We start from the raw sequence: 22,683 nt of genomic DNA, 5'->3' as shown, positions 1-22,683 counted from the left end.
CTCCCCAAACTCCCTGACACATTGTGGTCCAGAGGGCCAACTGATGTGGGTTTAGCTTCCTGTTCACCTGTTCTTTTCGAGCTGAAGTCGGATGCACCCATCAATAAACCACAGTACAGGCACAAACCAGAGGCTGATGCAGGTATTGCAGAAACCATTGAAGGGCTGTTGCAGGTAGGGGTGCTAGAACCATCACACTCATACTGGAACACACCTATTTTACCAGTTGAAAAACAGGGTACGGGGAAATACAGAATGGCACATGATTTGAGAGCTATTAATGCCATACTACGCACTGAAACTGTTCCTGTGCCTAACCCATACACAGCTCTTACTGCAATTACATGGGACCAGAAATGGTTCACGTGCATTGATTTGGCTAACGCCTTCTTTTGTCTCCCACTGCATGAGTCACTCAGAGACATTTTTTCATTTACATACAGAGGTAGACAGTTCAGATACACACGGTTGCCACAGGGCTTTGCACTGTCCCCAGGCATTTTCAATCAGGTGCTGAAAGAAGCCCTGTTACCATGTCAACTGCCTGAGGGCTGCACACTAATCCAGTATGTTGATGACCTCCTAATTGCAGCTCCTTCCGTGGCGGCGTGTGCGGCAGCCTCGCTTGCAGTGTTGAATCGACTGGCAGAATGCGGCTTCAAGGTCAGTAAAGAAAAACTGCAGCTGGTCCGACCGGAGGTAACTTTTCTGGGCCGGGTGATTGCACACAAATCCGTGGGGTTAATGAACACACACAGAGACCAAATTCTCACACATCCCAAACCACGAACTGTGAAAGAATTACTTTCTTTTCTAGGTTTGACAGGTTACAGCAGACAGTTCATTCCGAACTACGCAGGTAAAACCGCCCCTTTAAGGGACCTGATTAAGAAAGTCGGCGCTCGAAACCTGAGGGCTGAGTTGTCTTGGACACCGGCCACAGAGTCCGCGTTCATTTCATTGAAGCAGGATTTGTCGAGGGCCACTGACTTGGCCACGCCAAATTACGAGGAACCATTCTACCTGGATGTTTCTGAAACAAATGACATTGTAAATGGTGTATTGTTTCAGAAAAAAGGGGGGAGTAGAGATGTGCTCATGTATGTTAGCATAAAACTGGGCCCAATAGAAGCAAGACACCCAACATGCACACGACATGCAGCAGGGGTCGCAAAAATCATTCAGAAAACAGCACACATAGTAAGGGAACACCCACTGAAAGTGCTCACCACACACAGTGTAGTGGCTTACGTGAACTCACAGGCGTTCACAATGACCCCACTGAAACAACAGAGGTTGAGCAAAGTTTTAGATGCACCTAACCTGACATTCACACATGAGGGGATTAACATGGCAGATTTAATGGGGTCAGGGGAACCACATGATTGCGTGAAGAGAGCCCAGGTTGAAGAGAAAGTGAGAGAGGATCTAAAAGCGGAACCCATAGCAGGAGCAGAGGAGTGGTTCACAGATGGATGCTGCCACAGAGATGAAGAAGGACTTAAAGCAGGGTATGCTGTAGTTCGCAGAGTAGGACAGGAGTATCAGGTAATAGAGGCAGGAAGGATTGAGGGACAACAGTCAGCCCAGAGAGCTGAAGTGATAGCCCTGATCCGAGCGCTGCGGTTGGCTAAGAACCTGAAAGTGAACATTTACACTGACTCAGCATATGCGTTTGGAGCCGCACAGGTGGAGCTGGCTCAGTGGAAGAGAGCTGGATACAGAACTGCAACCAACGCACCGATCTGCCACAAGAAGGAAATGGAGGAACTGGAGAAAGCCCTAGAGGATCCAGATGAGGTGAGTATTGTAAAATGCAAAGGACACTCACAGGGAGATAATCCGGTGGCAAGAGGAAACCGGACAGCGGATGAAGCTGCAAAAAAGGCCGCAGGCTACAAAGGACAGAGACAAATGGTGCAGGTAACGGCAGAAGAGGAGGGGAGCACCAACACCTTGGAGGAGGTCAGACAGGCTCAGAAGGAAGCATCCCCAGAGGAAAAGGGGGTGTGGCAGGCTAGAGGAGCCTGGCAGGAGGAAGGCCTGTGGAGGAGCCCGGACGGGCGTCCAGTTTTGACGACCAAAATGGCAAAGCAGAAGGTAAGTGAAGCTCACGGACTGGGCCACGTGGGTATAAAACAAATGGAGAAAAACCTGTGTCGATGGTGGCACCCGGAATTAAGGAACATGGTGCAGGAGAAGGCCAGAACATGTCTAATCTGTGGAGCACACAATCCCAAACCAGCAGTGAAACCAGAGCCGGGTAAGTTTTTGATGCCTGAGAGACCAGGAGAGGAGATTGTTATTGATTTCACTGACATGATTGAGACAGGCCCCGGTGGTGTGAGGTATTTGTTGGTGTGTGTTGATGCCTTGACCGGCTGGCCCGAGGCTTGGCCAACCCGGAAGGAAGACGCAAAGAGTGTAATAAAGTGTTTGATTAACCATTACATTCCGCGACACGGGTTTCCCCGAAGGATTAGATCAGATAATGGCACACACTTTAAAAACCAGGATCTGCAAGAAGTAGAGAGAATGTTGGGAGTGCAGCATAAATTTGGGACAGTGTATCATCCCCAGTCTCAGGGAAAAGTAGAAAGAATGAATCTGAACTTAAAAAATAAGATGGCTAAAATATGCGCACAAACAGGGTTAAGCTGGGTAGCTGCACTCCCCATTGCTTTGATGACCATACGATGTTCTGTGAATCAGTCAACAGGCTTTACCCCGTACGAGCTGCTGACCGGGAGACAGTTTCCAGCCCCTTGGACAGTGGTCTCGGCGGAGCAGCCCCAGAAAAGGAACAGGTCTCATGCTGAATATTTTAACGAGTTGAAAGCCCTTGTGTCCAGTTTCACAAAACAGGTGACATGTGAGAACCCCAGAGAGAAAGGAGAGGTCCCTGACGCCAAGGCGGTGTGGCTAAAGGTCATCAAACGCAAGTGGAAGGAACCCCGGTGGACAGGTCCATACAAGGTGACAGCTCGGACGGCTACAGCGGTCCAGTTGAAAGGGAAAGGCGACACCTGGTTCCATTGGACGCAGTGTGCGGCAGCAGACGAGAGCCTAGTGGACGAGGACCCGGCTCCACCGGACACGGGGGGCAACAAATCTAAGAGGCAAAATAAATCCTCTCCCCCGTGCAACGGGCCGATCGGTAGTCTACCCGAAAGGCCGAAGCAAGAAGAACCGCTGAGGAGGAGGTCGCCGCGCCTGCAGAAAGGAGCAACCACAAACTGAGTGGCCGGAGAAGGGTAGCTGAAAAAGAGAAAAAGCAAGCAGCAAAGAGACACAGAAAAACCACGCTTTGTTTTCTTTTATTTTTAATCATTAAATACACGCTGAAAAATGCCACGCCGTGAATTAGATCCTCATGAAGAGAGGGCACAAATTAAAATATTACTTGTTATTGTGAGTTTGATGTCTTTGATGATATTAATTATGGCCGTATGTTTGCTCGTTTATACTTTGCAGAAAAACCCAAGCGAACTGTCCGGACCCGGAGGCCAGTCCACTCCAGCACCACAAGAGGGATCGTTCACCGAAACGGGGCCGAGGGTGAGAACAAAACGTGAGATCTCGGGTATAAAGGATGGGTGTCTCAGCAGATATAAGGGGCTAGAGCTGGACTACGTTAAAGGGTCCACAAGTGCGTATACGTTTGACTTATGTGAAATAATAGATTGCGAAGGGGCAAACGGTAGCTGGAGGGGATATGATGTGTGGATTTGTAGCCACCCTTACATCTGCACGCGGGCAGGGAGCCCTCACTCCAGTCGGGGAAGTCACGCTGTCCTGGGGTCTTATACTGCAGGGCAGTGGTGTATTCCTGGTTGGGGGAATGTGGTAGGATGGACCGGAGTGGGGTGGCAGCCGCAAGTGCCTGAAGGGTTAAAAGGGATAGCAATACAGAGGGATTTTTCCACTTCTCAGAACCCCATCACCCTTTCCCTGGGTCCTTGGAACGCTCTCCCTAGGTCAGAAAGTCCGGGAGGTGTGTTTTACCTGGTAATCGGGATAGATATGGTGGGAACAGATCCGACAGGGGTAATTAGGATAAATCTTGTCAACCCAAAACCCAAGCCAGTAGGAAACGAGTCGTCCACCGCAGCACCAGAGGAATGGGAACCAAAAGCCAGGCGAGTCCTCACGGTAGATTATACGAGGTTAAAACCAAAGGATTTGATAGAACGCGCCACCGGGTTCAGTGACAGCAACCTGTGGCTGGACTGGATGGCATTAAATGCCGAGGAGCAGCAAGTGTCAAATTGTGTGGCTTGTGCGTCGGCTAGACCACGTTTGTTCACAGAACCTGCACCACTACATCCAGAGGATCAGTGGGGCTATGACTGTATGCTGCAACTGACTAGAGGAGTGGTGAGCACTGGAAACTGCACGGTGTTGTCCAGTTTATTTCCCCAACCGATAAACATACGAAGGCGGGACCATTTATGCCGAAAAAAGATAATTATACGTGTTTTAAGTTCTCCACAGATCACGTGAAATATGAGGTGGGAGAAATTGACCCAAGTTGGTGTTCGGTTACCAAAACGGGGAGAACCACAAACAATGTAAGTGATGCAAACACTTTGATTGGGACCTGGGCTAGAAGTGGGCTTTATTATTATTGCGGACATAAAACTCTTTTGGCTCGTGTTCCTCTGGGAAGCGTGGGGACGTGCGCAATGGTGAGGCTAGGTGCGCCACTTATGTTAATAGGAAACCGGGTGAAGGCATTCCCAACGCACGACACACGCACACTGACAGCTAGGCGCAAGAGACACGTTATGGTAAAAAGAGGGGCTGAGGGAACACATGCTTATGATCCTAGGATGGACTCGCCGACCTGGATAGACTCAATAGGAGTGCCCCGGGGAGTTCCAAATGAGTATAAGCTTGCAGATCAAATAGCTGCCGGGTTTGAAAATATTCCAATAATCGCTGCTCTCTTTCCTGTGACCCCTAACAAGAATGTGGATAGAATTAATTATGTTCACTATAATCTGCTGAGACTTTCTAACCTTACTCGAGATGGGATGGAAGGGCTAGTGGAGCAAGTGGGTCCGACCTCGTTGATGGGGGTGCAGAATAGAATGGCTTTAGACATGCTGTTAGCAGAACGAGGCGGTGTATGTGCGATGTTCGGTGATCAATGCTGTACTTTTATTCCTAATAACACGGCTCCAGACGGGTCAGTGACTCGAGCTCTAGAGGGGTTGAAAACGCTCTCTAAGACCATGCACGAACATTCGGGAATTGAGAATCCGCTGGAGGGCTGGATGACCTCGGTCTTCGGACAGTGGAAAGGGTTTGTACTCCCAATTTTGCTTTCATTAGCTGTGATGGTGGCCATTTTGGTGACCTGTGGCTGTTGTCTCATTCCTTGTGCCCGAGCTCTGTTAGAGAAGGTGATCACGAAGGCAGTGGATCCGGGAGCAGAAGCCCACATACCCATGATGCCTTTGATGGACATGGGAGTCGCTGTGTGGGACGAGGAGTGAAGCACCTGAAAGTATGGTGACCTCTGGTCAGTCAGAGGTCAAAAGGGGGAATGAGGGGTCTGAAAAATGCTTTTGCCATGATGTAATCTGTAATTTCCACAAAGTATGCTGATCAGTGTAATTTTCAATGATTGAACTGTAGTAGAGACGAGCAAACATATTGGTAGATCTGAGAAGAGAGAACTTTTGTTATGAAAATGATTTTAATCTTTTACACATGATTGCATTTGAGCTTATTAAAGAGCTGTGGCTCCTGGTCAAGTGAAGGTCAGAAACTCTTGGCAGGCGTTAAGGATCAGCCAATACACGGTGAGGAGGACAGGAGCTCTGAAAGGAATGGCAACACACCTGCTTACATGACATACGCCTGGAGTGATTTTTTATCTTTTATTACTTATATTCTTTAGAGTCAAGATTTAAGTTTTTATCATTTACACCTTATATCCTTTTTAGTAAGTCTTAAGTTTCAGTTATGTTCAGTTTGAGTGAGTTTCCTTCATGGTTTGAGTGTGACATTTAGCCTAGAAATCACACAGAGTTCAGCTGTGTATGTGCACAGGCCTTATGTCTGGCTAAGACGAGAGGTGTGAGGTGAGCTGGCGTGCAGACGAGGTCATGACACATACATAGCCTACACAGCAGGCACCCACATACACACACACTCACACACACACATACACACCATATTAGATCTATTTTGGTAAGTAAGAAGTGAAGATGTGTTTTTGCTGCAAATGCAGAATTGTGCCGAGGTACTTAGAGGAAGTGCAACTGAGGTTGAGACAAGAAGACGTACGTGGGGCGACACCGGGATGGAGATGAGACGAAATGTTCTTTAAACTATGTTAAAGTTCACGGAACATTTTGTGGTTTAAGTGACGTAAGCTGTACTTTGTCTATTTTTGCAAAAGAGGGGGGGCTTTGTTATTGTACCCATATAAAACCTTTGTCTAATTGTTGTAAGTTCAGTTCGATTGCTGACTTTGCCCAGCTTCGGACTCCACGCGTGTTATCAATAAATCTTTGCTTTGATCACATCTTCTGGACCAGAGTTGTTATTTGCTGGTGAGCCCTCCGTACTCCTTTTCTCCAACTTTGAACCTTAACAGTTTTATTCTCATTACTTTATTATTATTATAGCACTGGGAATAAATAATAAGGGAAGGATTCTGGATCAGCACCATGATGCAAACTTGTGGCCCTAGTATATACAGTATTCTGGAGATAATTTAAAATGTCAATGTATATATATATGTGTGTGTGTGTGTGTGTGTGTGTGTGTTTTATGTGTATAGATTTTCTTTAAAATTATTACTCATGGACAGTGTTGGGGAGTAACGGAATACATGTACCGCCGTTACGTATTTAGAATACAAAATATGAGTAACTGTATTCTGTTACAGTTACCGTTTAAAAAGGTGGTATTGTGGCGGACCACCAGATGGCTCCACTCACACCCAAGTTGAAGGGAAGAGCTGGGTGGAGATTTTGGCGCTTACTGTATCTTAAGTTCTGAGAGACAGTGTGTGAATAAACAGTTGGAGTGAGACACAGGAACCTCTCGTGTCGTTATTTCTTACCTCCACATTGGTGACCCCAGTAGCGAACATGCTAAGGCTCGACGACGAAGCCAGCTCCGGCCTGGAAGCATCGGCTGCCGCCGGATTTGCACCTCCGCCGATGGCTGCGTTTGCTGTGGCGCTTAAATTGCCGGATTTTTGGCTTCACGATCCCCCTTCATGGTTCGTGCACGTAGAAGCTCAGTTTGCTCTTCGTGGAGTTTCAGCCGACGATACTAAATACCACCATGTGGTGGCTTCTCTTGACCCGCTGTCAACCCGCCGCGTGATGACTCTCCTCCGGGACCCTCCAGCCCAAGGCAAGTACGCCGCTCTCAAGGCGCTGCTGCTGCGGCGTTACTCCCTCTCTGATGCTGAGCGAGCCGAGAAACTCCTTTCCCTCGCGGGCCTGGGCGACGGCACCGCCCTCGAGCTCATGGAGAGCATGCTGTCCTTGCTGGGCGCGGATGATGGAGGATTTCTCTTCACCCACCTCTTTCTCCGACAGTTGCCGGCTCCAGTGCGCGCTGGCCTTGCCAACTCCCCGCTATTGGCCACGAAGGATTACCGCTCTCTGGCGGAAGAGGCAGATCGCATCCTCCTTGCTACCAGGAGTTTCGGCGTCCAGGCGGTTGTTCAGGACTCACCAGCGTTTTCCCCTGCCTCCTCACCGATGCTCCAGGGACCCTCCGACTCGTCCACGGTGGCCGGAATCGCTGCGCGGCAGCACCGCGGAAAAGGGCTTTGCTTTTATCACCAGCGTTTTGGAGCGAAGGCCCGGCGCTGTCTCCCGCCTTGCAGTTTCCAGACCCAGGGAAACGGGCATGTCAGCGCTCGGTAGCAGCCGCGACCGCTGGCAACAAGGAAAGGCTACTTTTCTTAGAGGACTCACGCTCGGGGAGGCGTTTCCTGGTGGACTCCGGCTCACAGAAGAGCCTTCTTCCCCCGGCTGGCTCGGACGGGCTAGCTGAGGGCTGCGGGCCATTGCTAACAGCGGCTAATGGCTCTCCCATCAAAACCTTCGGTGAAAGGTTGGTGACTGTTTGCTTTCATGACCGTGACTTTCAGTGGAACTTTGTTGTTGCTGCTAGCTCTGTGCCTATAATAGGTGCTGATTTTCTTTGTGCTCACGGACTGCTGGTTGATGTTGCTAACAGACGTTTAATTGATGCTGTGTCATTTTCCTCATTACCCTGTTTTACTCGGGGTGCTCAGCCCGTGGTGCATGCTAACTCAGTGGATTCGGGTGACGTTTTTCAATGTTTGCTTTCTGAGTTTCCCTCACTCACTGTCCCCACTTTCTCGAGCACTGTGATGAAGCATGGGGTGGAGCATTACATAACTACAGTAGGGCCCCCGGTTTTCGCGCGCGCGCGTCGCCTCGACCCTGCTAAACTGGCTGTCGCTCGGGAAGAATTTGCCACCATGGAGCGCCTGGGCATCGTGCAGCGTTCGAATAGTGCCTGGGCTTCTCCTTTACACATGGTGCCTAAATCTGATGGTCGGTGGCGACCTTGTGGGGATTTCCGCCGTCTTAATAACGTCACGGAGAACGACCGTTATCCCATTCCCCACATCCAAGATTTTTCCGCCCATCTTGCAGGGACCTCTGTTTTTTCGAAGATCGATTTGGTACGGGGATATCATCAGGTTCCCGTGCGCGCGGAGGACGTCCCCAAAACCGCCGTTATTACACCTTTCGGCCTTTTCGAGTTTCTGCGCATGCCGTTTGGCCTGAAAGGTGCCGCCCAAACCTTCCAGCGGTTGATGGACTCTGTCTTGCGCGGGCTGCCCTTTGTTTTTGTATATCTTGATGATATACTGGTAGCCAGCAGCTCGAATGAGCAGCACCTGTTCCATCTGCGTCAGGTTTTTCAGCGTTTGACGGAGCATGGACTGATTATTAATCCGTCTAAATGCCAGTTTGGGTTGCCCGTTCTCGATTTTCTTGGGCACCGCATTTCCGCTGAGGGCGCGGTTCCGTTGCCTGACAAAGTCCGAGCTGTTTCGGAATTTCCGCGTCCTGCAAACGTTAAAGCACTGCAGGAATTTTTGGGGATGGTGAATTTTTACAATCGTTTTCTCCCCAGGGCGGCACATCTGCTGAAGCCCCTTTACGGGGCGTTAAAAGGTAAGAAGGCTAATGACGCCGTCGACTGGTGTCCAGAAAGCATCCAAGCGTTTTCTGATGCTAAGTCAGCGTTAGCTAATGCTGCCCTTCTGGCCCACCCGTCCCCCTCAGCGCCGATTGCGTTGACCACCGATGCGTCGGACATAGCGGTGGGTGCGGTGCTGGAACAGCGAATCTCGGGTGTCTGGCAACCGCTCGCCTTTTTCAGCCGTACGCTGCGTGACAGCGAACGCAATTACAGCGTTTTTGACAGGGAGCTACTCGCGCTCCACCTGGCGACTCGCCATTTCCGTTTTTTTCTCGAGGGTCGTCACTTTACCGCATACGTGGACCACAAACCCTTGACGTTTGCCATGTCCAAGGTTTCTGATCCATGGAGTGCACGCCAGCAGCGCCAGTTGGCAGCCATTTCTGAGTTCACAACAGACATTCGGCACGTGGCTGGTAAATCCAATCATGTGGCTGACTGTTTGTCCCGTGCGCTGGTTTCTCCTGTCTTTCTCGGCATAGACTACTCCGCCATGGCTGCCGATCAGAGCGGTGACCCGGACATCCTCGAGCTTAAATCCACCCAGACGGGCCTCATACTGGAGGACAGACCCATGCAGGACGGTGGTCCTTTCCTGGTCTGTGACGTTTCCACCGGCCGCCCTCGCCCAGTGGTTCCCGTTTCCTGGCGTCGTCGGGTTTTTGACTCGGTACATGCTCTCTCTCATCCGGGGGTCCGGGCCTCTGTTAAACTGGTCAGCTCTAAATTTGTTTGGCCAGGCCTTCGCAAATCAGTTAAGGAATGGGCGTCGGCGTGCATTCCCTGCCAGCGTGCGAAGGTTCATAAACACATCAAGGCGCCTCTGGAGCAGTTCTTTATACCCGGCAAACGTTTCGATCATGTGCATGTCGATCTGGTGGGTCCTCTGCCGCCGTCACAAGGTTTTACGCACCTTTTGACAGTTGTTGACCGGACCACCAGGTGGCCGGAGGCAGTCCCCCTGGCATCCACTACTGCAGCAGTGGTGGCCAGGGCATTTTTGTCAACCTGGGTCTCGCGTTTCGGCCCGCCCGCGGACATTACGTCAGACAGAGGCCCCCAGTTCATTTCCGAGCTTTGGTCGGCCATGGCTGATGGACTGGGGCTAAAGTCCACCGCACAACCGCATACAACCCGCAAGCTAATGGGATGTGTGAACGGTTCCACCGGTCGCTTAAGGCTGCTTTTCGTGCCTCCTTACAAGGTGGCAATTGGGTTGACCGCCTCCCGTGGGTTTTGCTTGGGCTGCGCTGTGCGGTTAAGGAGGATCTCGGCGCTTCCCCAGCTGAGCTCGTGTTTGGTCAGCCCCTCCGCGTGCCTGGAGAATTCTTGCCGGAGAACCCTCCCCCTGCTTCGATCCATCAGTGCTATCGCTCAACCCACTTTTGCGCTCGCTTCGGGTTCCTGGTCCTGTGCACCATTGCGTGCCTGACACTTTTGTTCCAAAGACTTTAGAGACTGCTAAGTTTGTTTTTGTCAGGCACGATGCCCACAAGACACCGCTGCGGCCGCTGTATGACGGCCCATTCAGGGTTATCGAACCGGGCCAGAAACATTTTGTTTTGGATTTTGGGGGTCGAAGGGAGACTGTGTGTGTTGACAGACTTAAGCCTGCACATGTTCTTCCGGACAGTAATGTAGTGCCGGCCCAGGCCCCTCGCCGTGGCCGCCCTCCTTCAATGGGGTTGACAGACTCTGGTTTCCCCCGCAGGACTACCCCCGGACCACCAACATTTGAGCCTCCTTCTGCCTTTCCTGCTCGCCTTCACCAGCCTCGTTCACAGGATGGACCTTCCTCTGCCTGTTCTCTCCCTCCCAGGTTCAGTCGTTCGGGTCATTTGCTTAGGCCCAGGGTCCTGGACTGAATAGAGACCTAACTGTGTGTTCAAGGGGGGTATGTGTGGCGGACCACCAGATGGCTCCACTCACACCCAAGTTGAAGGGAAGAGCTGGGTGGAGATTTTGGTGCTTACTGTATCTTAAGTTCTGAGAGACAGTGTGTGAATAAACAGTTGGAGTGAGACACAGGAACCTCTCGTGTCGTTATTTCTTACCTCCACAGTATTCAGAATACAGTTACTTTATTGAAATAAATGGATTACACGGCGGTACTTCCCTGTTTCATATTGTCGCGGGTCAGGACTGTTTGGGTTTGTTTGACAGCTACGTAATGTTGTTCCAGGCGGCACCGTTACGGTTGCCATGGTTACAGGGTGACGCGCTCTCTCTCTGCGCGTTTCTTGGGTGAGAGACCGCTTTGTTGTTGTTGTTGTTGTTGTGCTAAGCTAAAAGGCAGAATGCTACAGGCATAGCTCTAAAGAATGTAGCATCATGGGCAGTGTAGTCCGTGCTGCAGCGAGAATGGACTACCATACACGTTATGTGTCTGTGAGCGAGGGAGGGAGAGAAAGGAAAAGTCCGAGCTGTCACGGAGCAAAAACGGGAGCTGGAAGCATGTAAATATAATAATAACCACTGCAGCCAAGAAGAGTGCCTGACGAGCCCATTTGTAAGTAAGCTATTAAGACTCAACTGTACACTGTGTTCGTGTAAATAAATTCCGTTGGAGCAGTCTTTCAACGCCTCTCTCCGTCTCTGGCAAGCAAAGTTGACCCAGACAACAAAGTAAAGCTAGTTTTCGGCTACCAGCCCGACACAGAACCCACCGTATTAGCCAGAGGTCCCTTTACTACGGTTCGGAGCCGCGGACCTTCAGTATCAGTAATAAATCACAGCAATGGTACATTCACGTAGTTGTAAACAGCACGATAATATATTAAGTAATCCAAAGTATTCAGAATATGTTACTCTCATTGAGTAACGTAACGGAATACGTTACAGAATACATTTTGGGGCATGTATTCAGTATTCTGTAATGGAATACATTTTAAAAGTAACCTTCCCAACACTGCTCATGGAATATAATTGTCCAGACAGGCACTATAAGGACATGAGGAGGAAACGTGACATAAGTGTAACAGAGTTAGAAGTTCCTCAAAATTGATGTGCTTTGTGAATAGCTGGAGCCACGTGGTGGACAAATACCAAACTGCAATGGTTAAGGTTCCAAATTGCTGCACAGCGCATGCCTCAGCAAAGGAAACTACTCCCAAGCTGGCGGTAGGTGCTTGTGAGCGATACTGTTATCAATTTTGTATGTGTATTAGTGAAAACATTCTCATAGTGGTAATGTCAACATGTGTTTTGATTGTGAGCAGTACTAGCATGTACCCTAAAAGTTACAAGCATTTTAATGCATCGGTACTAACTTTATTCCCGAGTAGAATTTTTAGTTAACATGCTAAGCTAATACTCATTAGTTAGTTGGGTGCTTTTTGACTTTCACTTAGTTCCAATGTTTCTCTATGAGATTGTAATTGTTCTAATCCTTGCTAACAGAACTGTTGCAGTTGCTATTCACACTGTTGATGACAACTGTGTGCTGTTTTCTTTGTACCAGGTAGGCTCTGTTAAGTACAAGTTTTAGTTGATGCTGTTGTATAAAAAAATGATGAAGGATTATATTTGTTTTATAAGAGAAAAGCTGTTTTTATATGTTATTGTTGTTGTTGGTTAGGGAAAAGGGAGATATAATGGCTCTCATCTCTCAGTTACCATAAGGAGAAAAATAAATAAACTAGAAAAAGTTGCATTTCCTGCGAAAATCCAGTGTGAATGCCATGTAGTGGAATCTGCTGAAAACAGCTGAAAAAGCAGAACTATCCGCTGAAAAGGGGTGAAGAAGCTGAAATTTGTGCTGAAAAGAGGTGAAAAAGTTGCCATGGCCGAGATTCGAACCCAGACCTCCCAGTCTCAAAACAGCTGCTCATCTCACTGAGCTAAAACATAGTTCATCCCGGCAAGCTACATCAGTGAGCACACTTGTAATGTGGTCTTATTCATCGAAATGGGCCAAAAAAAAAAAAAAAAAAAAAGGCATAAAAAGCTTAACTTTTGTATTTTTTGAATTATTATCAGAACCAAAAGTTATAGCAGGAATTAGCAGAAGGAGCAGAACAGTTTAAAGTTTTAATGGTGAAAATTGGATGAAAAACGAGGAAGTAGTTAACCACCAAAGAAACGGAGCAACTAGAACTAGAAAAAGTTGCATTTCTTGTGAAAATGCAGTGTGAATGCCGTATAGTGGAATCTGCTGAAAACAGCTGAAGAAACAGAACTATCTGCTGAAGTTTCTGCTAAAAAAAGCTGAAGGAGCTGAACACACTGCTGCAAAGACATGAAGAAGCTCAAATTTGTGCTGAAAAGAGGTGAAAAGCTGAACTTTTTGCAGAAAAGAGGTGAAGAAGCAGAACCTTCAGCTTAAAACAGGTGTAGAAGCTCCATTTTCTGCTGAAAAGAGGTGAAAACGCTGAACTTTGTACATAAAAGAATTGAAGTTGAACTTTCTCCTCGAGCCACCTCTTGAAGCAGGGAGGGGAGGCAGATTTCCACTCCCCCAGAATCAGACGTCTGGCAATCACCATACCAAACATAAGGGCCTGTTGCACAGCAAAAGGAAGTGCCAAGGAGTTGCTGGAGCAGCCCAGGATCACCATAAGACAGTCAGGATACAGTTGCCTATCGTAAACAATGCTATAGAAACTAAAAATACTAGTCCAAAAGGCAGTAAGCTTAGAACAGGACCATAAAAGATGGCCAAGAGTACCGTCCACAAGTTTACATTTATCACATTTGGGGGAAACGTTAGGAAAAATCTTGTTCAATTTGGTTTTGGAATAGTGCAATCTATGGACTACCTTAAATTGAATTAACTGAAGCCGGGCGTTAACAGAGCACAGTTTTATCCGGCTTAACACTTCAGCCCATAAATCGTCAGAGATAACCAAACCAGTGTCCCTTGTCCAAGCCTCTTTAATAATAATAATAATAATCATCATCATCATCATCATGGATTGGATTTATATAGCGCTTTTCAAGGCACCCAAAGCGCTTTACAATGCCATTATTCATTCACGCTCACATTCATACACTTTAATATGGCAAGAGGGGGCTGCCGAAGAAAAAAGGTTAACAAGCCAAGAGATTAAGTGTTTTGAGGTGGGAGGTTCGTTCATTATATTGTAAAACACATGCTGTATGGGGATAGTATCTAAATTTGAGAATGCTTGCTTGACATAATTCCTAATTTGTAAGTACTGAAAAAAATGACTTGTAGGGAGATTGTACTTTGTCTGAATTTGAGCAAAAGAGGCAAAATGATTGTCAATATAAAGATCCTTTATAGCAGTTAACCCTTTAACAGGCCATTGTTTGAAAGCAGCATCCATTGTACTAGGCTTAAAGCTAGGATTGTGGCAGATCGGGGAAAAGGTTGACAATTCCGGGAGGTTCAAGATTCTCTTAATTTAATTCAATATTTTTAAGGAGTTGCAAAGAATAAAGTCATCACATGTACTATTAATAACCGATTTTGCAAATAAAATAGCTGGTAAGGATGCTCCACTGTGCTCGATAGCGGTGCTAAGCTCCATTTCAAGCCATTTGGGGCTGGACCCGCATCCCAAAGCATCACCGACTACAGGCAGATTCCAAAAGACCCAGGCTCTGGCATTACAGGCCCAGTAATAATGTTTGAAAACTGGAAGGCCCAGACCACCCTCGTCCGTGGGCTTTTGCAAGTGAGACTTCGAGATGCGGGGGGGCTTGTAGGCCCAAACAAAAGGCATGATAATGGCATCCAATGCTTTGAAAAAGGAGGACCTGAGAAAAATAGGAACGTTCTGGAATAGGTACGTGAATTTAGGGAGCACAACCATTTTGATTATATTGATACGGCCAATCATTGAAAGTGGGAGAAGTTTCCATTTATCTATCACACACTTGAGCTCATCAGTTAGAACCGAATAATTAAGCCTGAAGAGGAGTTTTGAGTTCCTAGGGATGTTAATACCCAGGTATGAAAAATAATCCTGGGAGACCTTAAAGGGCAAACTAGACAGGAAATCAGGGCCCAGACCAGACGACAGTGGCATAAGAACAGACTTCTTCCAATTAATGGTGAACCCTGATAGGTGGCCAAAGCTGTCAATCAGTTTAAGAAGAGGAGGAAGGGAGATCTTTAAATCTGAAAGAGCCAATATGATATCATCTGCATACAGACCAATGGTGTACTCTGACGTACCACAATTTATACCAGAGATATGGGAATCGGCTCTGATGGCAATGGCCAACGGCTCAAGAGCTAAAGCAAAAAGCGTTGGAGAGAGGCAACAACCCTGCCTGGTCCCACGGTGTAAGAGGAACGGGAGCGACCTCTCATGGTTGGTAAGGACCGAGGAACGAGGGCAAGCGTAAAGCAACTTAACCATATTCAAAAATTTCGACCCAAAACCAAATTTGTCAAGAGTAGCAAACAAATAAGTCCATTCCACCTGATCAAAAGCCTGCTGGGCATCAAGTGAAATCACCGCAGAATTGGGCAGTGTCATTGAGTACATTGCTTTTAAGAGACATCTAGTATTTGAGAAAGAAAATCTATTGGGGATAAAACCCGATTGATCAGGATGAATTAAAGAGCCTATATGCTTATTTAACCGGTTGGTTAGGACTTTAGCAATTATTTTTTGGTCTGAGTTGAGAAGACTTAGGGGACGATAGGATGAAACATTAGTTTCGTCTCAGTCTTTTTTCAGGAGGAGACATATATGGGCATCGTAGAAAGAATGAGGGAATGAGCCATTTAACACTGCGCAATTTACCATCCGAAGTAGCAGGGGAGCAATAACGTCAATATGTGTCTTATAAAGCTCAATCCCAAAACCATCCGGACCACAAGCTTTACTGTTAGGAAAGGAGCAGATTGCATTTCTAATTTCCTCCAGCGTAAAGTCTGCATCGAGTGAGCCCCGTGCAGCCTCAGAAAGAGTCGGGATGTCTAAAGCATTAAGAAAATTAGTGATTTCAGTAACTGTGGCCGTGGTACTAGATGTAAATAACTGACTATAAAAACTACGAAATCTGTCATTTATCTGTTTGTGATCAGACAGCAATTGGCCAGTTGAAGAGAGAATTCTGTGTATCGCCCTATCAGCTTGAATGCCTTTCAGCTGTCTGGAAAGCACCTTGTCAGCCTTTTCACCAAGCTCAAAATGCTTCTGTTTTAATCTACGAATACAATTCATGACCTGCTCCCCCAACATGTGGTTGTAGTCATATCTCAATTTTAGAATGGTATTAAGTGTGTCAGCAGCCCCGGTATTGCGATACTTCTCCAACACAGCCAGTTCTGCTTCAATATTAGCACGCAGCCTGAGTTTGTCCCTTTTCTGAGAAGCTTGATAAGCAATAGTATGACCTCTAATAACGACTTTAAAGGACTCCCACAGAACTGAGTCTGAAACTGCACCGTTATCGTTGAATTGTAAAAATTCTGCAATTTTAGTAGATAGGTAATCCATAAAAGGGTCATTTAGATATAAAGAGGGGTTGAATTTCCACTTGTATTGGGAGGTGTAGAGATTAAAGTCAATTACCGTTGAGAGAGGTGCGTGGTCCGAAACTAAAATACTATAAGTGGAACTAACCACTTTCGAAATAAGCCTGGAATCAATAAGAAAATAGTCAATTCTACTGAAACTGCCATGGACAGGGGAGAAGAAAGTATTGCTTTTCTAACGGATGTTGGTGCCTCCAAATGTCAACCAAGTCCAAAGATTTAGTAAGAGTATTGAGTACAGAAACAGCTCTCAAAGTTGGGGCCAGGAACGCAGAAGACCTATCCAACAATGGATCGAAACAACAATTAAAATCACCACCGATAATGATATTATGGTCATTGTATTGTGAAACAAGATTGAATATTTTACTAAAGAAGTCAGGGTTATCAAAATTAGGGGCATAGATGTTCAAGAGGACTACAGGGATGGAGTTGACCGTACCTGTAACAAGTATGAACCTCCCACCTGGATCACATGTCTGATTTTTGAATATAAAAGGAACAGTTCTGCGAACAAGAATGGCAACCCCTCTCGCCCTGGAAGAAAAGGTGGACTGGTACACCTGTGACACCCATACCGATCTTAATCGCCTCTGCTCTGAAGGATGGATATGGGTCTCCTGTAAAAAAAATTATATCAGAAGACAAAGATTTTAAATGCGAAAATACTTTACCACGTTTAAGAGCTTTGCCCATACCCCGACAATTCCAGGTCGTAAAAGTGATGTGGCTCATTCCCAGATTAAGTGAGTGGATGACTTACCACAGTGTGGAAGGACAAAATGAGGGCTTTGACATCTGACAAATGAAGAGCTGGCACTTACATAAAAAAAAAGAAAAGAAAACCACACATAATTAGAAACATGTAGACACTCCCCCCCCACCCCCCAAACCGCAAAAAGAAGAAAGCGGAACACCCCCAATATCCAACAGGGAGGCAGCCGGGAACCAGGGCCAGCCTGACTGAACGCTAATACTCCAAAAAACCGTGGAGCCCCGTGCGGCCCACATATAATCTATTTAACAAACATAAAAAACAAAATTGTGCACAAAGTACGAAAGATCCAACCCAAATATCTAGATGGATATAAAACTTTTTAACCGGTGCAACAAAACTGCAAATATGCAGAAATGAGACGGAGCATACAGAAACATGCGCATATTCCCAAAATCACAACGTAACACAAATACTGTAGAAGCGGAACCCAATAAGATAAGATAAGATAAGATAAGATGGCCTTTATTAGTCCCACAGGTGGGAAATTTGTTTTGTTACAGCAAAAGTGCAAAGTTATGTAGCAGAAATTAGAAAACACTGGAATGCAATAAAATACAATAAAATAAAATAAAATACTATATACAATAGAATAAAATAGAATAGAATAATATATACAATAGAATAAAATAGAAATACAAATACTATATACAACTGAGTAGGAAAATACAAAAACACAACTTCGTCAGAAGAAGAGGCAAATAGGCAATAGGCAAAATAGGCACTATACACCGTTTCAGTGCAGGAAAGACATGTACTCTACAGTATGTAAATCACAGTATGCGCACCAACAAACCTTTATATTGCGCATTAATCAACTGAGGACAAAGATGTTGGATCAAAACATTCAACATAGCTGGGTAGAGAACATTACAACAAATTAGTAAGTCACTTGTGAATTATATTATATTCATGATATTTCTTCTGGAGAGAAGTTAGCGTTGCATCAATTACATCGAGACGGCCCTCGACCGACTTCTTTAACCCGTCCACGAGCGTGGTTATTTTGGAAAGCTCAGCTCCATGGTTAGCGATAGCCGCTAATATGGCATCATTACCGGCCGCCGACTGGCTCGCCTTGGACGTATCCCTCTGGCTCTCATCTTTCTTCGGCATGATGACAAAAGATCGGCTCCGGCAGTCCACGAAACAAATTTTAAAACTACCCAGCTAGGAATAAACTTAAAGTACAACTTTATGAGTGAGATGGCACGGAGAGCTCAGAAAACACGTCTACTCCATAGATGCACACGAGCCCCCCCCCCCGAACTTTCTGTTTAAAACAGATGTAGAAGCTTCATTTTCTGCTGAAAAGAGGTGAAGAAGCTGAACTTTGTGCTTAAAACGGGTGTAGGATCTCTTTATTGTGTGAATGCCTTACTACATTCACACAATAAAGAGAAACAGGAACACAAGATAGAAGAATAAAGAGAAGCAGGATCGCAATACTGCCACTATATGATAACACATTTGGTTTCAGCTAGAACTTTTAAAGAAAGACTTTGACGATGTTGTATTGTAGAAATATATATTAGTCTTTTGTTAAGTGTTATGTTTGCAAAAAAAAAAAAAGGAAAATACTCCCAAGCTGGTGAACTGAATGTTGCAGTTGCTTTTCACACTGTTGATGACGACTGTGTGCTGTTTTCTTTGTACCAGTTGCCAGAATAAAAAGGGAGCCCAGAGTAAGGGCAAGTCCAGCGTTGCAGTGCCGTCCTTTCTACATGGGCATATCACACCACATGCACCATAGACTCTCAGAACAGCAACAGCTGTGTGAGGCTGTGGATCCCTCAGCAGCTGGATTACAAAGAGCACAGGTAACAATAACACCTGTACCAGTTGTTGCATTGCAGAGATATTCAAGTATAAAAACAACAATAATAAACACAATGTTTTGGTTCTATAACGTTTTCTATTATTACTTTATTATGGATTGGATGCAGGAGTGTTTGAGTGTGGATAATTAAATAATTAAGATTAATACAACAGCAAATTGTGCCTTGTTCTCAGATGGACAGCAAGTGGAGAGTGACAGATGAGATGATGGAAGAGAGGCAAAGAGTGAGTCACAGGCAGAGTCTAGTTTTTTCTCACAGTTTGTTGCCTTATAGTTCCAATCACTGTCACCAATCTTTGAATTGTATTATTATCTCATAACACTTGATCAACTCCCATCTCTCCTGTGGACTCTTTAATGTCTACAGTCTGAGATCAGTAGAGCCCTGCCCTCCAGCACTATCATTAGCATGAGCAACATTGTACCCCTCAGGTAAAACGTGGCCTACGTTTGCTTTGTCCCCACCTGATGACAGTGATATAGTATGATAAGATTCCATATTAGAGTCTAGATGAATGTGTGTTGTTGTTATTCAACCTGGTTCTATGTGCCCCTTTTTAACTTTGAGCACCCGCCCCTTCAAACATCTCTACACGGCCCTGGTCTCCACAGATGAGGGACCAAACCGCATCATCTGACAGGATGGTGTTTCTGAAGTTTTTGTTGAGGTTCCATTTTTATTTTTATTTTATTTGATTCGTATTTGTTAGAACAATAAAGAAGCTCAGTCTAATGAAACTGATTCATTGCAACACTATTGAGTCATTGATTTTTGCTGTTATGATGTTCATAGGAGGGCTTGTGCTCTGATTCTGTGTTTTTGGGTCATGGCTTTATTGTTAGTCTCATTGCTGACAGTCAACTCTCTCTAAACCAACTCTCAACTTCAGGAGTGTGTTTAAGAACCTCAACTTCAGGTTCTTAAACACACTCAGATAAAAACGTGCATTACACATGTCATGTGACTGATCTTTAAAACAAAACGATCCACGCCAGTGCCATTTCCTCAACTCCGAGATGTCATCAGATTTTGATAATAAAATGGTGAACTATGAAGTAAAATCACAGTGAAGTTCATGTAGCACAGAGATGAATGTTTAATGTTGATTAATGAAAGACTTAGCAGCAGTTCAGAATCAAGCAGAACAACATTTAGACATTTTCTGCATCAGCACACGAAGACATGCATATTCGGTCTGAGCTGCTAGAGCTTTACAGCTGGGCTTCATTCACTGCTTTCAGGAACAAGCTGTACATAGAAAATCTATTACACTGAAAATGTTCTGCACAAAAGAATCAGATGAAATGGTTCCGCTGATTTTCAACCATAGGCGAGACCCTTTTTGGAGCACCCATAAAAATAACTATATTAGTATTACTAATTACGTGTATGCCATATCATATCATTCATGATAATAGCGGTAATTTTTTTTTTGCCTGGAAAAAAAATAAAAAAAAAATAAAAATCATCCGGCCTTCCATCTTCTTCCCCTTACCCGTGGCCGGGTCATGGGGGGCAGCAGCCTAAGCAGAGAAGCCTAAACCTTCCTCTCCCCAGCAACCTCCTCCAGCCTGTGGGAGCACCCAGGCGTTCGAGATATAAAGTCGAGATATAAACTCTCCAAGTTGTTCGGGTTCTGACCTGGGGGATCCACCCAGTGGGACATGCCCGGAACACCTCACCCAGGAGGCATTCTTGTCAGATGTCTGAAACACCTCAACTGGCTCCTTTCGATGTGAAGGAGCAGCGGCTCTACTCTGAGCCCCTCCCGGATGGCTGAACTTCTGACTCTATCCACCCTTCGGAGGAAGCTCATTTCCGCCGCTTGTATTCGCAATCTCATTCTTTCTGTCACTACCCACAGCTTGTGACCCTAGGTGAGGGTAGTGAGGGTTGTATGGGATCTAATGGCCCATAGCAATGGGCCAGACACCCCATACTCCCGCAGCACCTCCCACAGGACACTTGGAGGGACACGGTCGAATGCCTTCTCCTAGTACACAAAACACATGTAGACTGGTTGGGCAAACTCCCATGCACACTTTATCCTCGAGAGGATAAAGAGCTGATCCTGTGTTCCACGACCAGGACGAAAACTACTTTGTTCCTCCTGTATCTGAGGTTCGACTAATGAACAGACTGTCCTTTCCAACACCCTGGCATAGACTTTCCCAGGGAGGCTGAGGAGTGATTCCCCTGTAGTTGGAACACACCCTCCGTTCCCCCTTCTTAAAAATGGGGACCACCATCCCGGTCTGCCAGTCCAGAGGTACCGCCCTTGAGCTCCATGCAACATCGCAGAGGCGTGCCAACCAGGACAGCCCTACAACATTCAGAGCCTTAAGGAACTCAGGGCAGACCTCATCCAATCCAGGGGCTCTGCCACCAAGGAGTTTTTTTAACTGCCTCAGTGACCTAACCCCCGGGAATTGGCAGGTCATTTCCCTTGTCCCCAGACTCTGCTTCCTCCACGGGATTAAGGAGGTCCTCGAAGTATTCCTTCCACTGCCCGACAATTTTCTCAGTTGAAGTCAGCAGCACTCCACCTGCACTATACACAGTGCAGGTAGAGCACCGCTTTCCCCTCCTGAGTTGCCCGATGGTTTGCCAGAATCTCTTCGAGGCAGTCTGAAAGTCTTTTTCCATGGCCTCTCCCAACTCCTCCCACACGGAGTTTTTGCTTCAGCCACTGACTGAGCCGCGTTCCACTTGGCCTGTCTGTATCTATTGCCTGCCTCCGAAATCCCACAGGCTAACCATGGCCTGTCCCCTGAAGGACTCCTTCAGCCTGGTGGCTCCTTTCACCTCTGGTGCCCACCATTTGGTTTGGGGGTTACCACCACGACAGCCACCAACCACCTTTCAGCCGCAGCTCAGTGCAGCAGCTTTGGCAATGGAGGTGCTGAACATGGTCCATTTGGACTCAATGTCGGCAGTCTCCCTTGGTATGCTGTTGAAGCTCTGCTGGAGGTGTGCGTTGAAGATCTCGTGGACTGGGGCCTCTGGTAGGCGTTCCCAGCACACCCTCACTATACGTTTAGACACGCTGGGTCTGTCCAGCATCCTCCCCCACCACCTGATACAACTCACCACCAGGTGGTGATCTATTGACAGTTCAGCCCCTCTCTTTACCCGAGTGTGCAGAACATATGGCCGCAGGTCTGGTGATACGATTAAAAAAAAAAAAATCGATCATCGACCCAGTACCCTACTCAGGGAGTCAGGACCCATTCCCCAACCCGAAGGTGCAGGGAAGCAGCCCTCTTGACCCCAACGTACAGGCAGCAAGCCAAGGAGATACCAGAATACCCACCCCAGCCCGCCACCTTTCACCAGGGGCAACTCCAGACTGAGACAGAGTCCAACCCCTCTCCAGGAAACTGGTTCCAGAG

General features: G+C 46.6%; 1 protein-coding gene across 2 annotated transcripts in view; it reads right to left on the bottom strand.

The window, feature by feature from the left end:
* The window catches only part of LOC100708477 (saxitoxin and tetrodotoxin-binding protein 2), a 36,047-nt gene that overhangs the window by 8,011 nt on the left and 5,353 nt on the right, over positions 1-22,683 (bottom strand). Inside the window, exons 6-7 of one of the 2 annotated variants that reach the window (XM_019351026.2) lie at positions 17,439-17,494; positions 17,118-17,295 (exon numbers count right to left, since the gene is read on the bottom strand). The exons of the other annotated variant lie outside the window; for it this stretch is intronic. Of the exons in view, the coding sequence (XP_019206571.1) occupies positions 17,118-17,295; positions 17,439-17,494 (234 nt within the window). The remainder of the gene's footprint in view (positions 1-17,117; positions 17,296-17,438; positions 17,495-22,683) is intronic. 2 annotated transcript variants of the gene reach the window in all.

Source organism: Oreochromis niloticus, linkage group LG22 (genome assembly GCF_001858045.2).
Source record: "Oreochromis niloticus isolate F11D_XX linkage group LG22, O_niloticus_UMD_NMBU, whole genome shotgun sequence".
NCBI classification, from domain to species: Eukaryota; Metazoa; Chordata; class Actinopteri; order Cichliformes; family Cichlidae; genus Oreochromis; species Oreochromis niloticus.
The sequence above is the reverse complement of the archived record's forward strand: the minus strand, read 5'-3'. Positions and strand labels throughout refer to the sequence as shown.